At 40.4% G+C, this 15,759-nt stretch overlaps 1 protein-coding gene across 1 annotated transcript in view; it reads right to left on the bottom strand.

Annotated features, from left to right (window-relative positions):
- GAN (gigaxonin) overlaps positions 1-15,759 on the bottom strand; it is a 28,437-nt gene that overhangs the window by 11,653 nt on the left and 1,025 nt on the right. Inside the window, exons 2-5 of the mRNA XM_030458048.1 lie at positions 3,181-3,295; positions 2,087-2,437; positions 1,368-1,585; positions 336-457 (exon numbers count right to left, since the gene is read on the bottom strand). Coding sequence (XP_030313908.1) covers positions 336-457; positions 1,368-1,585; positions 2,087-2,437; positions 3,181-3,295 — 806 coding nt within the window. The remainder of the gene's footprint in view (positions 1-335; positions 458-1,367; positions 1,586-2,086; positions 2,438-3,180; positions 3,296-15,759) is intronic.

Raw genomic sequence — 15,759 nt, 5'->3', positions numbered from 1 at the left:
TATGTATTTATACTTGACCACTGTCTTCAACATATTCAGTGATGCAGCAGCTAGAATTTACTTAACACATTAAATACTCCTGAAGAGACAGACATAGCAGGTTACCACAAAATATTAAAGGAATTGTAGTTTTAAGACACCAGGATGACAGGGATTTCCACAGAATAAAATAATGTTTTGGGCAGACAAAGGGGAAGCATGAAATAACCCCAGTGCAGTCAGTCTTTAAGAAACAAAAGTATTATTATTATTATTGTTATAAACTGTATCTCAGATTTTGAGGCACTGGTAAGTTTTCATAGTTTTGACTTCACAAATACAAAGCTCCCCTTTACCTGCTGACAACACTCCATGATTGATCCTTGGAATACTCATAGGAGCAAGTTCAATCCAGAGCTGTCTATTGGGGTCATAAAGAGGACACATACAGCGCATCACTGAGGTTGGTTTCCGTGATCTGAACACAGGGCAGGGAGGGAATAAACAAAAACAGAAAGACAAGACAGTTTTACGAGTTCACTGTTAACAACTTGTGGCTGAAATTTGCTTGTTCTGCTTTGAAATTTTATTTATAAAGCATTGCATTTCCCTGACAAGGAGAGGACTCCCAAATCAACAATGTGTAGATTTATTTTTGTACAGACTGGAGACATAAAAAGCAGATGCACTTGATTTGTCCTGTATCTGCCTGTGATGTTTTTTATGAAGGAAATTGGAACTAAGAAGAACTGATAGAGAGTACCAGTAATGGACAAGTCAAGGAATCCACAAACTACAAAATGTTATTTGAGTATTTTATTACACTTCTATAAAGTGCAAATATTGAAGTGCTGCACTCATTTCAAAAGGAAAAAAACCTCCCTTATATTGTAAGAGGTACTCAGGAAAAGAGAGAGATTATTGTGTGGAGCAGGAATTTTCACCTCTCATCTCAGACACTAGGAGTTTTCTTTGGAACCACCACTATTAAGACAGCTAAAGCATAAGTTCATTATTTTAAAGATGTATTAATAGATGCTTTTTGGATCACTAAAAATTGCTTCTCCAATGTTCTGTGCTTATTTTGAGTCAAGTGTGTTCCGTTCAAAAAAATAAAACCCAAAACAGCCAACACTGAACAAACAACATGCCATACTCCAAGTCTACTACATGTTGAATGTCAGAAAATTATCACAAAATAACTATTAATTGCTGAATCATCCACAGAGGTATTTTAGGTGTGTCTGACCAACTTAAAACCAAACTCAAATGGTAGACTAGAGCAGCACTTGAGGTGCACATACTCTCTTCACACTGTTGTGTCCCCAAACCACCAGATGCTTGTATTTTACTAACTGTGAGGACTTGCAGTCCCACTTCATACTTACACTCGTTCTTCTCCACCAACAGTCACTATACACTCTGAGTAGCCCCGGGGCTTGAAGGAGGCCAGCATGGCCTCTCCCTGCTGGGGTGGTGTCAGGGGAATATTGTTGCATTCTTTGACAATCTCCCGTACCAGTGGTTCACTCATCATCTGCTCACGTAAATAGCCTGCATCTAAGCCTGAAACCCACACTGCTGACATGACATCCTTCATGTGAACCTACAGAAAGAGAAAAGATGCCAGAAAATCCCCCAAACTTTACAGGACAGCATTAAGGAACTTGTACATACAGGTGCTTTTGTATTTATCAAAAACTTAAGAGGGTGTTTTTGACGTCTGGAGGTAACAACAGAATCTACAACACAATGTTATTAAGAAAATGCCTCAGTGCTATTAAGAAAATGCCTCAAGTCTTCAAAGTTTCACTACAAACGTGCTGCTTGCTCTCTGTCTACAAAAACAAGATTGTATCATCAAATACCAAGGAGGTACTTTTTTCTTGAGGCCCATTAAATAATAAAGACAGGAGATGACACATCATAAACACAGCTTCCACCCTTTTACTGCAACTCCACTGTCTGCACTTCAGGTAAAATTCAGCTAACTCTAAAATGGCAAAATCAGCCCCAGAACAAACAGATCTGTCTCAAGTTCCCACCGATTACAACAAAGACACCGATTTGGGCCACATTCAGAAGATAAACATTTGGATGTCCTGACCTTTCTTGAGTCTGAATCATGAGAAATCCACCTAATCACCGCTTCAAAGACGTATTTTTCATTTCCAACATTGAGCTTTTCCATCGACAGCACTTCTTTCAGTTTCTGAGGAGTCAGTTCCAAGAATTCCTCTGTGCTGCTGACATCTCGAAAGTGAGTTTCCAGATACTCTGAGGCAAGGTAGTGAACATGATGCAAACAATAGTGCAGTGCAAAGTCCCGAATACCAATACAGTTCTCAGCAGCTATGCAACCTTCTAAAAACTCACAGCAGAGAGTTTTTAAGTCTGTAAGCAGCAGGAGATCAGCTGCCTGTACCACATCTTGGATAGTTTCTTCATTTAGCCTGATCTGCAAGAATTAATTTAGAAGTTATAGCTACTGTCACTCCGCATTCATTACACTCATTCTCAGTGGCTGAAAAAATGGGAGTATTAATGCCAGTGTAAAGATTTCAAGACACTGCTATGACTACTGTACAGTTCTAAATTAATACAAGGATGGAAAGGCATTTGTGCTTGACAGAAGGTATCAAGTAGAATTTTGCACCTGAAGTACCATAAAATGACTCATCTAACATGGGAACCTAAATTTAATACTGCTGCAATAAATAAAGAATGTTTTAAAATGCATGTCCAGAAGAGAACTTCAAGCCACATCTGCTTTTTCTCTTTCTGCTGAAAGCTAAAACTCGTTCAGCAGTCTCTGCTCAGGCTGCTGGCACAAAGGTGTGAAGGGCCATGCTGTAAGTGCACAGGAGGGTCGGTATGGAAGAGTGCTTGATGTACCATAATCAATCTCTGGTGCTATCAAACCAGTTCTCTTTCACAAGCTGCATATTTACTGAAGGCAGCCACAAATATTAAAACAAGCATTTGACACGGACTCTGTTAGGGATCCTCCCCCACAACTCCTGCAGAGCCTCTTATCTCTACCTCACATGCACAGCCCCAGAGTGATAAATTACTTTGAGAAAGTTTTATTACAAAGCCTCAAACCTCAATAGGTTAATCTTTCAGATAGCAGCATTAAAACCCAGGTTATTTTCCCAAATCATTCAATTTCCATCTTTTTTTTTTTTTTAAATACCATACCTGCCCACTGAAGATGTAATCTAGTATCTCTTTCATGATATCAACAGATATCCCTTCCAGTTCAATTTTGTACGTTGAGCCATCATCCTTTGGAGGATTATAATTCAATTTTGTTCTAAAAGAGAAAAGAAAAAAAAAAAAAAAGGTCACAATCTGGGCACTGTTTGCTCTCAGTTTTCTGAAGAAACAAACTCCACCTATGGGTTGCTTGAGTTGTAAGAGAGATGTTTAAAACCTTACAATATGATGAGAAAACTGTCTCTCTGGAATTAGCACAAAAAGGATGTATGTATGGTCTCTAATACTGCTCATCACATTTCCCAACAGAACAAATACATCAGCCTTGCAAACTATCCATGGCATCAAAGAGCCAAAGTGACTTTTTTCCCAGCTCCTTCATCACAAGGATTCAAAAACTTCACTCAGAACTTCAAACAGAACAGCAGCTCTGCTGACAGATGAAACACAAGAATTTGTTTTGATAAAAGTGGAAAAAAAACCAAATAAAGAAACCTCCACAGTTTACTAAGAAAAAAATAATTACAGTGAACAAGCAGATGCAATCAGAATATACACTGGCAGCACAAATCCTTGGATTGCATTGCCATTTTGTGTAGTTTATGATGTTATCAGCCTAATGCTACGCCTGGCTATAACCAAACTGTGCTCACAGGAGCAGGAAAAAGCCCATGTGCCTGTCAGACAAAATTCAGATATTCAACTACATCAATGGACACTTCTCATGAGCAATTTCTTTAAATATACCAGGAACAGCTTGATGTGCCTCTGAACAAAATGGAGAGGGACTGGGGGAAAAGATATGAAATAATAACAAAGGTAACAAATAATAACTAATAATAATATAGCAGAAAACTTTGTTTTCCAACATCTGTTAGTGCAAACACTTCTTCTAGGGAAGAGGACTTTAAGCATTTAAAAGAGAGCAGTGTCCACTAGTCTACTTAAAACAGCCACAAGGGCAGAAAGATCATTTTGAATATCATTTCCCATGCTTTAGGCAACAAATACATTATACAAAGACCAGACAACTTGTTTCACTACTTCTGTGTATATACAGCTATCTGCATCTGTATCACAGTGCATTAAAATAAAAGCCTTAAAATAAAATTTTTATATTCATTTTAATGCATTCTTAGGTACAGTCTTTTAATGTGAAAAGTTGTGGCTTTGCTATGCTGCTGGTGTCCAGTTTGTCACCTTCTTCCACTATCCACACTCACAGTAAAGATACAAATAGAACACAGGTAAGGGGGGATACTGCTTCACTTACTCACAGAACAAATCAGTTCCTCACTAAATAAGGCATGACCCACATCAAATAAAATCCTAGTCTTTAAAGGACCTATTTTTAAGTGTCAATAAGGATGGCAATTTTAACTTGGAAGTTTATTACATCTGGGGTCCTGTTTTCACATTGCTTTTCTGTGCTGCAAGAGATGGGTGGCCAGAGAGCAGAAAACTCTGGGAGGTGACACTGCTGGGCTGGAGGAGGTCTGTAGCTAAGCTGCTCCATTCTGTGTACAGTCTTATGTGTACAGCTCCTAACACAAGTTATAATAGCAATAACAACTTCATTTGGATTAGGAAATTGTTTATTTCCTAACATTTATAAGCAGATTAGAAAAATTAAGCCTGTCCTCTCAACAGTCAGTGTGACTTCCAACAAAGCACATGCTGCAATAGCAGACATTGATTTGCAACCTGCCAGCTGAAAACTTCTAAACTGAATGTAAAGCTTGAGCAATCCTGTACATCCTGTGTCTCCACCACACCAACCACCCCCATCTGGAATGGTCAAATACACAGCAGCATCTCACCAGATCCTAGGTAGTCCAGCACATTGTGGGGCTTAAAACAGATGCAAGGCCTGTAGTAAACATGCTGCATTCCAGCACTAGTGGGGAGATTAGGGAAAGGACCAGTGCTACTTATCACCAACTTTCATCTTAGCATCACCTGTACACACCCAAGCTAAATCACCTCTTGCGTGGACTTTACACTGACACCTCCTAGTAACAAGAAACTGTTGTTCAGAGATGTTGAGTCTTATCAGGCTAGGTGTTCTAATTACTCTGTTTTTTTATAGGCATCAACAAGCCTTAAGAAACTGAAAAGCTGAAAAGAAACAAACCAACCACTGATGCAAGCCCAAAAAAAAAAAAAAACCAAAACAAAACTGAAAGCAGAAAATAAGCCTGAGAACAAATTGGTTGATTCCAAATATCCAAATGCATCCCAGTTCAGACTAAGTTATTGTTGCTGCCATTGGCCTTGAGAAGCAGCAGTTAACCATCTGTCACACAACTTCAATGTGTTAGTTAATAAACTAATAAAATACTATGTATTCTGATACAAATATTCCTGTGTAATGACAAGAGAACCATTCCCAAAGGACAGCTGGAGGTACTTCTTGTGACTCCTGGGAAGTACTGCAGGATGCCTACTGCCTGTTGGGAAAAAGGGAGGAAAAAAACTCCACAAAGCCATACTGTAACTGGGTTTGGGCTGGAAAGGTTTAAGATAGGGAATTGGGAGTCTTATGTGGAAAGCAGGCTGAAGGAGGAGGTATGTAAGCAGAGGGCCATGCGTCCTCTTGCATCACCCAGCATCAGCTGTCACCTGCACCCACACCTTGCCAGCAAACCCAGGCCTGGGCACCCTTGTCACAACACATTCAACAGACAGGAGAAAGTTTCAAAAGCCCATTTAATCCCTCTTCAGAGAGGCAGAGCAGACAGCATGCTGTGAATCACTTAATCCCAGTCCTCCATCAAATCTCACTTTAGAAAGTAAGTTTCTAGCTATGCTTAAGCAGAGTTTTCCACTCTGTCTTTCTCCCAGGGAGGAGCATTTTCTCTTTCCACCACGCTCTTCCTGATGGCAAGTTATTCAGCCCAAAATTTGTGTGGCAGAAAGCTGAAGTGGCAACCAGCAGCTAAGGTGTAGAGATGTGCACAGCTGCTTCAAGCACATGCATATGAAAACTTCCTACTCCTGACAACATTTCTAATTACCTTAAAAGCACTCCAAGTTGCCAAACCTGGACAGAAAAGGTTGCCTCAATTTTCCTTAATTCAGATCAAAGACCAGAACATCAAGATTTAGAAGAAAACAACCCCACAGCCAACAAGAAAAGCCCCTGCCCAGGAACAGAGCACAGCTGAGACACACACAGAGCTGGTGGAAACAAATCAGGGCAACTTCTTCATCCTGCTTTCTTAACTGATTTAATTTTGAACATCTTGACTCCATACATGTTTTAAAAGGAAGTTTTCCATTTTTTAATTAAGATGATCATCCTTACAAATTTAAATAACTGCCAGTAACATAAATAGTGTTCTATAAATGCATAACATCCAACTCAACTTCTTGTACTCGGTCAGGAAAACTGCTTGGCACATGCTACACCTTGAGCAAGTGGCCCAAGAACAGCAGGATTGATCTTGTGTTTTGATGTTGTGTGTCTGTGTGACAAATTTAGAATCTGCTCTTCCACATCACTTAAGGAATACAATCCTAATGAGTCATCTCAAATGACACTACATAAGGTAGAATGAGGAAAAAAATTCCAATATGTCTTCTCTATATGCAAGCACAACACGAGCAAGGGAAATCACTAAAATGAAAACAAGGGCTTAAGAACAAATGTTCATCCTGCTAGGAGTCAGAATAAACATCTAATGGCATAAACCCGACCCAAGTAATTAAAAAAATCCCAAACAGATAAATTTAAGACTGTCCACTGTGCTTGTTAAAATGAAGATGGATCTTCCAACTTACTTCCCATTTTAAAACAAAACAAAAAAACCCCATATAATAGGAAAGGGTCCATGTGGCTGAAAATTTGTCTTTTACCAATGACAGAGAGGAAATTATTAAACAAAAAACACCAAGCAAACAACAAACAAAAAGAACCCCAAACAAGTAAGTCAGCTACCACTGATAAAGTTGCTTTCCTGAGTGAGTGAGGCATACATGTGGGAATACTTTTATCTGTGAAACCTCTGCCTTATTTATGAACTATTATGAAATGATAACCCATGTGTTTCTACAATGGTGACATAAGTTTATAAAAAGAACAGCAGGGTAACTCTTGGAATGCTTTAATCCTTTGAGTGCCCTTATACTGATAGCTAAACAGGTAAAGAAAACATCTGTCTGCAAAGATTGTGCCTTTGTTAATGAGAATGCTGTAAACCACATTCACCTCAAGCAAGTTTATGATATTTACTGTAAATAACAATCAAAATATATGGGAAACAAAGGACAGACAGTGTTGGTTTTGATGCTTTGCAACATCAAACTTTTACCTGCTCTCACGTCATGGCACAGCTCACTGACCTACTTAGGCAGCTGCAGCAGGGTGCCAGGAACCAAACTGCAGGAGACAGGGAAACACTTGGCTTTCTGAAAGGAGCTGTCTTTCCAAATGAATGATTTTGCCCCAGATTAACCATAAGAGCAAGTCTCCACAAGCTTTACTAATATTGCCACACTAGCAAACATACGTACGGGAGTAACAAAGCCATAGTGCCAAACCAAAGAGTAATAAAATTGGGTTTTGATGATATATCCTTTACCTGCACACCAGGGTTTTGGCTTTCTCCAGAAAGCATTAGCAATTTAAAATGAAGTTATACCTGCAACAAATGTTTCCAGCAAAGACATGCACCAAACCTAAAACATGCTCACAGGGATGACTCAGTCCCCCAAACAACAAGCAAGTAGTTTGAGATTTTGCATTGGTAAGGAGAAAACTTAAAAATTCTGCTTTTGATGCAAAACATAAGGTCAATTTAGTCTCCTCCTGATCTGGGATTCCTTATTTAGGTTTGAGTCTTCTGAGTACAAGCTTTCTGTGTTAAATCTAATTAAGTCCTACTTAAAACTGATCACTTTAATGGTGAAGTTTTTTTCATTTGTCTGCCTTTATCCCTGCAACATTTCTGTGTGCAAGAAACCTTAATAATCACATTATTAAACAGGGCAGACACAAAACCATGATGCAGCAGTTCACTGTTCCCTCTGCCATCCTCCAAAAAGATATTTTACAACCAAATCAGAAGGTTTTCTTTGAGGTCACACCCTGGCCTATAGCAGCACACATAAAAGAGTTTTCACCCCACCCTGAAAAAGGTGCCAGCTCTCAGAGGATTTTGGCTGTGCCTACTGTGTCTCTCTTCTTAAGATTATCTGTACCTGCAGCTTCAGGTCTCAGGGCAAAGTAGTCCACCTAACAGCTCAGCACAAAAACCTGCAGAAGTTGCTTTGCTTGGTTGAAGAGAAACAACAACTAGGAAAACTTCCCAATGTTTGAAAAAAAAAAATCAGTCAGGAAAAACTTTAAATCTTCCCCTCTATAAGAGAACAACTCAATTCCTTCAGCAGCAGCACAGGGGAAGCACACAGGGTTCATGGGCTCTGCTCACTGAAGAGCTTGTTTACCTTGATTATCTGAAGTTACTCTGACTGCACTGAGCTCATCCACAGCGAGACTGCAATCTGTATTGGAAATCTACCCTCACCCAGCACCTCCTGCCTAAACCTGTGAGTTAGCCCAAGCAGACAGAGCCCACAGGAGATGGGAGCACAGTCCCCAAGAACAGACTCTCAGCAGCAGGAAGCACCTGCCAGTCCATTTTACTTTGTTTTTTGGTTTGTTTTTGGTTTTTTTAGTTAACTTGGAAATCAGCCAACCAACTGTACCAGCTGAACTTAGAAAGTCAGTCACAAGCAGTGCAGATGATCTGGCTGCTGGGCACCAGTGGCTTGTGCCATGCACCTGGATGTGGCACAAAGCACAGCCTGGCCTCAGCCATGCCTGCAGCCCAGGAGACCTGGGTCAGCAGTCAGCTCTGCAGCTCACTGGCCTGAGTTTGGGGTTTTCTCTTTCTGTGTGTTGAAAAGGTAGAGCAAAAACTATCCAATACCCATTCCTGAACAAGCACCAGGCCAGCTCGCACAGAACTCCAAGCATCCTTTTAAGTACCAAAGTCTGTATCATATTTATGTCATTCCTGTGCTACACACAAAACTCAAGTTCACTCACTAAATAGACAATCATGAGATTTCCTGTCCACATCAGCTGAAAATTTAGTTTTCTACCCAACAGCAGAGTTACACCTATTAGGTAGCAAGCTGGAATGAGAACTTCCTCAAAAAAGCAACAGAAGACACTTCTAGAATACAGCTTTAAACTAAGAAATTAATTCTCTCTTACTTGAAAATACACCTTTCAAATTAACTCAGGTTTTAAACTTGTTAGAAATGCTTATTTCAGGAGGAACAAATGCTGGATGATATCCATGCTGTTAAACTTACCATTGAATATATTCAAGAAATGCAATGCTGTGTAGCATGCCTCTAACAATCCAAACACTCCCGTGACTTACTCAAATCATATTTGGAAAACACCAAAGAACCTGCTGAGAAAATTTTGTTTAATCAGGTTTTTATACCTCACTTATCCTTATAGAACATGCGAGACAGAAGAAGCAGGCAGAGAAAGATTTTCATAATCACTGGTAAGTATGAAGTTAAATGAAAAACATTGCAAATGCTGGAACAGTACAGTGGGACAGCTGAAGGATGTGACAAGTTCTGTGTTTCTTTGGGAGCCTAATGGAGGGAGGCACCAGAACTCTGGACATGCCAAGAGCTGGAAAATGGAGATCTGCAAGACTATCACCAAAAGTGATGACACAGCCAAGAGGAAGAAGGAACAAGCAGCCCGGATTTCACCAGCACAAGAAAGCAAAGCCAAGAGTCTACAATTCAGAGTACTAACCATGTCTGTAGACAATAACAAGAGCTGTAGGCAGCTTAAAGTCATTTAAGCCTGAGGACACAAAGTCATGAGCCTGAGGACACAAACCAGCCACTAACTACATGGTATTAAGAATGCATTTCCTTGACAGGCAACAAGCAATTTTGGAGCTGTCCGTAACAGTGATTTTTTTTTTTGTTCTGTTCTGTTTTCTTGGAAATATTAAGCAGTGGTGTAGATAAAATATGGGAGACAAAGAGGAAACTGGAAAGTCCCCCATGAACAGGTAACATTACACTGCTCAGGACAGAGAAAAAGCTTTCTACCACATATGAAATAAGAGGTCAGACACTGAACCATTTCTTCAAAACCATTAGTTACTCGTGTCAGCCCACACAAGGAGGAAGTTCCTGTTGTAACTGCAGCTGAGACAAATACACACAGAACAGGTTCAAAGAAGAAACAAACAAAAATCAACAAAAAACCCACAAAACAAAACAATACAAAAAAACCCCAAACAAAACACAAATCAAGGAGTCCAGACTCATCAACTCCAGATCTTTCTTCAGACAGGAGCTTGTTCACAACAGCCTTGCTCCAGCAACAAAATACACTTTAAAGCAAGCACGAAAATTGACTGATGATTTTAATAAGGAAACTTTTGTGATGCAAGGCAATTAATGCAGGTGTAAAGGCAACCTAGAGTACAAATCACCCAGACACCCCAAGCACCTCCATCCTGCCACACCTCCTTCCACCCCAACTCGCCCCTTACCTCGGGCAGGCAGATGAACTGCACTTCTCCAAAGAAAGGCCAAGATGTTTCATCTCAGCCTCTCCTGCAGAAACAAGATGCTGTGATTTCCAGTTCTCCCTCCTCCTGATGTGTAGGAGCAACACAACTCTATTTTCTTACTATTTTGAGCTGGGTAAGAGACTTACTGCTTCCTCCCTTCAGGCCATCTTTAGGGGCTTGTTGGAGCAGGAATATGATTAACAATTCTGCATTCAAGCCCGGTATAGTGAGTTTTAAATCTCTTTTTTAAACCAGAAGCTTTTAACATGCCTTTATTACTGTTGGATCTCAACTACTTATCCCAACACAACATGCACTGAGGCACTTCTGAGCTATGCCAGGTAGAGTGTCTCTGGAAAAGGCAACTCGTTTGATTTGTTGCTTCTGAAGGTTACAGAGACTTTACAATCTATTTATCACAAGTAACATTTTAGCTTTATTAAAAACAAACAAACCAACCAACAAAACTAACAAAACAAACCAAAGAAAAAACCCCACATAAAAATATAACAAAACTATGCCTAATTTAACAAACAGCTTTAGAAGTCTGGAAGAAAATTCTGTCTGATTTATTCCCAGCTTCCTACTGCCAGGGCAGGCAACTAAGTTCCCAGGAAACTGCCAGAAGCAAACTTCCAATAAGAAACCTTAATGATGACAGAGCTTTAGATCCCTCCTTGATTGAGCAGCTACCACAACACTGCCCTGCACACCCAGTGAAGAGGGAGCAAGACCTGGCACAAGCACAGCGTCGTTGGGCTAAGCCAGCAGGAGAGCACAGGGGCTTGGAAACAAACACCTCCCAGCTTCAGCTGTACCCGTGGCTTCAGTACTTGTCACAGACAGAAGTTTTAAAACACTCTAAAAGCTCTCTATAAATGTCAATAAAAAACAAGCAGGTATCAGGAAATAAGCAGCAGAAGGCACTGGAAAGCACTGGCTTCTACCTTGCGTTGCTCTGTAATATTTATTGTCTCAAGAAGAGTAACAAAACCTGCCAAGTCACACCTCTGCAGCTGAACTGATCACAGGAACTGAGAGATCCTGCTCTGCTTTCCACACCAGCACCCAGGGATGCCCACAGACATGCTTACACCAGGACAGGGTCTCAGCAGGCTGCCTTCTCAAACTGCTCCAAGTGCCAGCAGGCAGAGGAAAGGACCGGAGTTCAGTGACAGTGGCCACGTCCCACCCCATCTCCACAGAGACAACTTCAGCACTAGCAGAGAGTTTGAGGTTTCTGTCTGTGTGGCTGTGCAAGGACCCTACAAGGTCTGCAGTGATTTAGGGATATCAGAAGGTTGAACAGCACAAAAATGCTGTCAGGTTATTTCTGGCCAAAACTTACTTACAAGCGCCACAGCTGTTTACAAGTAAATGAAAAACACCATGGATCTTATATTTTAATTTTTGTTTGCCTATGCTATGCTTATCTGGAAAAAGATGAAAATATGGTTTCTGGTCGATCACTAAGCTAGAAAAGCCCTAGTGAACACAGAACACATCCACTCATTCACTCAGGTACCTGAAAACCAAAGACAAAACATTCCAAGGTAACAAACACCTCGATTTCATTGCTAATACAGCAGCACAATCCCTGCAAAACAATTTCATGTTCATTTAAGAATTTTAGCTTATATATCTTATTTGTTAAGGTAGTTCCTAAATGCTCCCTTTGACAGAGGCAGGCAGGCAGCTAGCAAAATATTAGGAGCTGCAAGTTTCAGCTGGCCAGGAACAACTCATGCCAGACAGGGACAGATCTGTTCAGATGAGAACATCTGCTGCTCCTGCTGAGGATACCAGGAATACTTGGATCAAATCTATCCTATAAAAGGTCTGTGGATATATGGTACAATTTATGGCAAACTTACTAGTGCAAGTGTGGTTTATTCTGGTGAAGGCACCACCACCCTTTGCACTAGGCTGACAAACTAAACAGATTATACCAGGGCAATAGAATGGGATCTACATTAGGGCAACTGCCAGGACAAAAAAAAAAAAAAAAAAAGTGCCAAAAGAATTGCAGGCTTCTGGTTCATTCGTTACAGAAGAGAAAATCAAGAGCTAAATGAACTCAAATCTAAGTTCCCTGGGATGCACAGCAACACCACTTTATCCTATGGCAGTTGCTTCCTGAGGAATCCTGCTTTTCTCAGGCTCAGGAACATACCACAAGATGTTAGAGATATGCAGGAAGACTTCTGTATTTTCTAAATGACAGGATTTGCTCCAGGGGCACAGAGAGGGATCAGATAAACCTGCACATACAAGGTAATTCTGTAGGAATTCACACAACTACCCTAGACCTCACTGTCCTCGAAGAGCTACCAGCAACTTGGCATCAAGCAGCTGAGGCAACACCTCAAGAACCAAACTACCACAAAAAAATTAGAAGTCTTGCTGGTGCCACATACTGGAAATCTATTAATCTATTAAATAAGCAGGCATTTCATTTTTTACTGTCTGTAGAAGCTAGGCTGTGAAGGAGAAAGGCAGATGGGCCCTGCAACACCACAAACACTTCCACGTGCTTCTGCATCCCCTTCACATCTTTTGAGCTCCCCCCACTGAAGCTGCCATTTTGCCATTTTTTAATTGCATGGACAATCCAGCTGCCAAATAACTTGAGGGAAGCCACATCACTATAATTTACAAGTGTTCTACTCATAACCAGCCAAAGAGCTCCATGCAAAACTAAAAAACAGGTAACACTGTGGCTGCCCAAATCCTTCAGCACGCAGAGACTGCTCACACCCAGCCACCCCCTCAGAAAGTCCATGCCTACTTATTTTCCTACTCACACCCTAAACCAAGCATTCATGCAAACCCTGCACAGCTTCTGAACTCGCCCACCAACTTGCCCACAGCCACAATACCTAATGACACAACCAGGTACAGAAAACACCACACCAGCTCATACTGACACTGCTCCACTGCCAAGTATCATGTTTTCTACTAATTTCCACCCCCCCCCCCCCAAAGTTTTACTGCTGAAATTAGTGAATAGATTTGCCTGAGCTTTATATTGGAATTTTTCAAAAGAAAACAACCCAAATCAATTGGCATCCAGAGAGTGTAAAAGCCTCTGCTAGCAGAGCACACGTTGGAATCATCTACCCTTAAAATAGAGACATAAAATTCTTGAGACACCTGCAGTAACTCTCTATCTAGAAACCTGAAACGTTCATTTTATATGAAAAAACAACACTCAACATAAATAGGACTTGCTTAGATTAGGTACAGGCTGGAGATTAATTTTATCTCCAGGAAGAGCCACTGAAACATGACTTTTGGCTGGAGACATAATGCTCCATCATTGGCATGCTCCATCAGTTCAACCCAGTGTGAAGAGAGAGAGATAGGCAGCAGGTAAAAATTAGGCAGAGGTAGGTGATACAAATGCATTTCTTAATGTGCCATAATAGAATTAGGTGCATGTATTTTTGGTTCATTACATCTTGAGTAAGCTTAAGAAATGAGTAAGCTTAAAAAAACAAAACAAAAAACAACAACTAAAGGTAATCATATTTATATATTAATGCAGGTAACCTACTTTCACACATAGTTAATGAGTCTCTTCATGGGATTTGAACCTGAACAATTTTGAGTTTAAAAAGACCACAAGACTAATGAGTACAAGTTTTGTTGTTAATGCAGTTCTGTCTGGTGCTCCAGCTCCCCACAGATGCTTAACTCCTGTTTTCCCAGTATATTTTTCAGAGATTAACAAAATGCAACACTTCAGGATGAAATTTTGAATAGGTACTTCTTTACAGAATAATTTACAATATCTTTTAATTCAGCACTCTTTTTCACTGTAAAAAATGGCACATTTTGTGTAAACTCATGTTCTTATTACAGAAGAACAGTAGTTTTTCTAAGAATATGACCTCATTCTACCTAGAGCAACTCTTCTGAATGCTGATTTCAGATGTGGCATAGTCACCTAAAATATCATGACCAAGAACCTAAAAAGCATTCACACCTTCTGAAGACCACTGGATCAATGGCTCCTTTTAATTTCTTGTCTTTCATTTGTCTTTCACCACAGTCTTCCAGAACTGCTTCTCCAGACAAACAGTGAAAATAAAATTAGTAGTAGTTCACACGACCCTTGGTGTAATTTTTGCAAATTCTTGTCCATCTTTCTCCTCTGGGAATTTAATTTCCTACATCAGCTCTGCTAGCTAAACCAGTGCAGAGAACTGTTAATTTAAGTCTGTCCACAATCAACACCCATTTAAAAGTTAATCACCAACTTCATATTCTATTTATTTTTATATTTCTTTTTGTACTTGAGAATGTCAAAGTTGTACTACAATGGTCACCTAGAATACCACACTGCCTAAAAGCAGATGATTATACAAGACCAAAGCAGGCTGCATTTTGTTGGAGCGCATACAGAGTCCCCATCCCCACCTACAGCAAACATGCAGATTTAATGTCAGCTTCTCAGGAAGCTGCAACTGGAAGGAATGTCAAACCAGTGCAAAAAGTAACCCTGCCTTTAAGTGATGCCAAACTGCCTGCTCATGCTTTACATACAAGACAATGTCTTTAATATTAAAATGATGGGACTTCCAAATAAAAACCCTTCATAATTAACCACTTGTACGTTTCATTTACCCTCTCTGACATGCAGATACACACTATACAAATCTCACAGCAGGTATATACTCTTTTTACTTGATGTCCTTGGACTCATCACCACTGACCACAATGGAGAAGTTCAAACCACCAACAACTGCTGGACCTCTCATGAAATGGGTTTCACTGAAAATAAGAGTCCAGAAGAAGCTGTCTGCAGGGTCACTCCAGGAGAAGCTGTCTGCAGGGTCACCTCAGAAACCATGACTGTGTGGACACAGCTTGTACTCCCCAACACTCATGGTCAAACTGCACAGTTTTGACAACACATCCTGCCGATACCCACAGCCCAGAGCAGGCAGCTCTGCTGGCATGGCCAGGCTGTGATACCTCTGGCAATTTCAGA

This window comes from Calypte anna, chromosome 11 (genome assembly GCF_003957555.1).
Source record: "Calypte anna isolate BGI_N300 chromosome 11, bCalAnn1_v1.p, whole genome shotgun sequence".
NCBI classification, from domain to species: Eukaryota; Metazoa; Chordata; class Aves; order Apodiformes; family Trochilidae; genus Calypte; species Calypte anna.
This window is presented reverse-complemented; position numbering and strand designations above follow the sequence as displayed.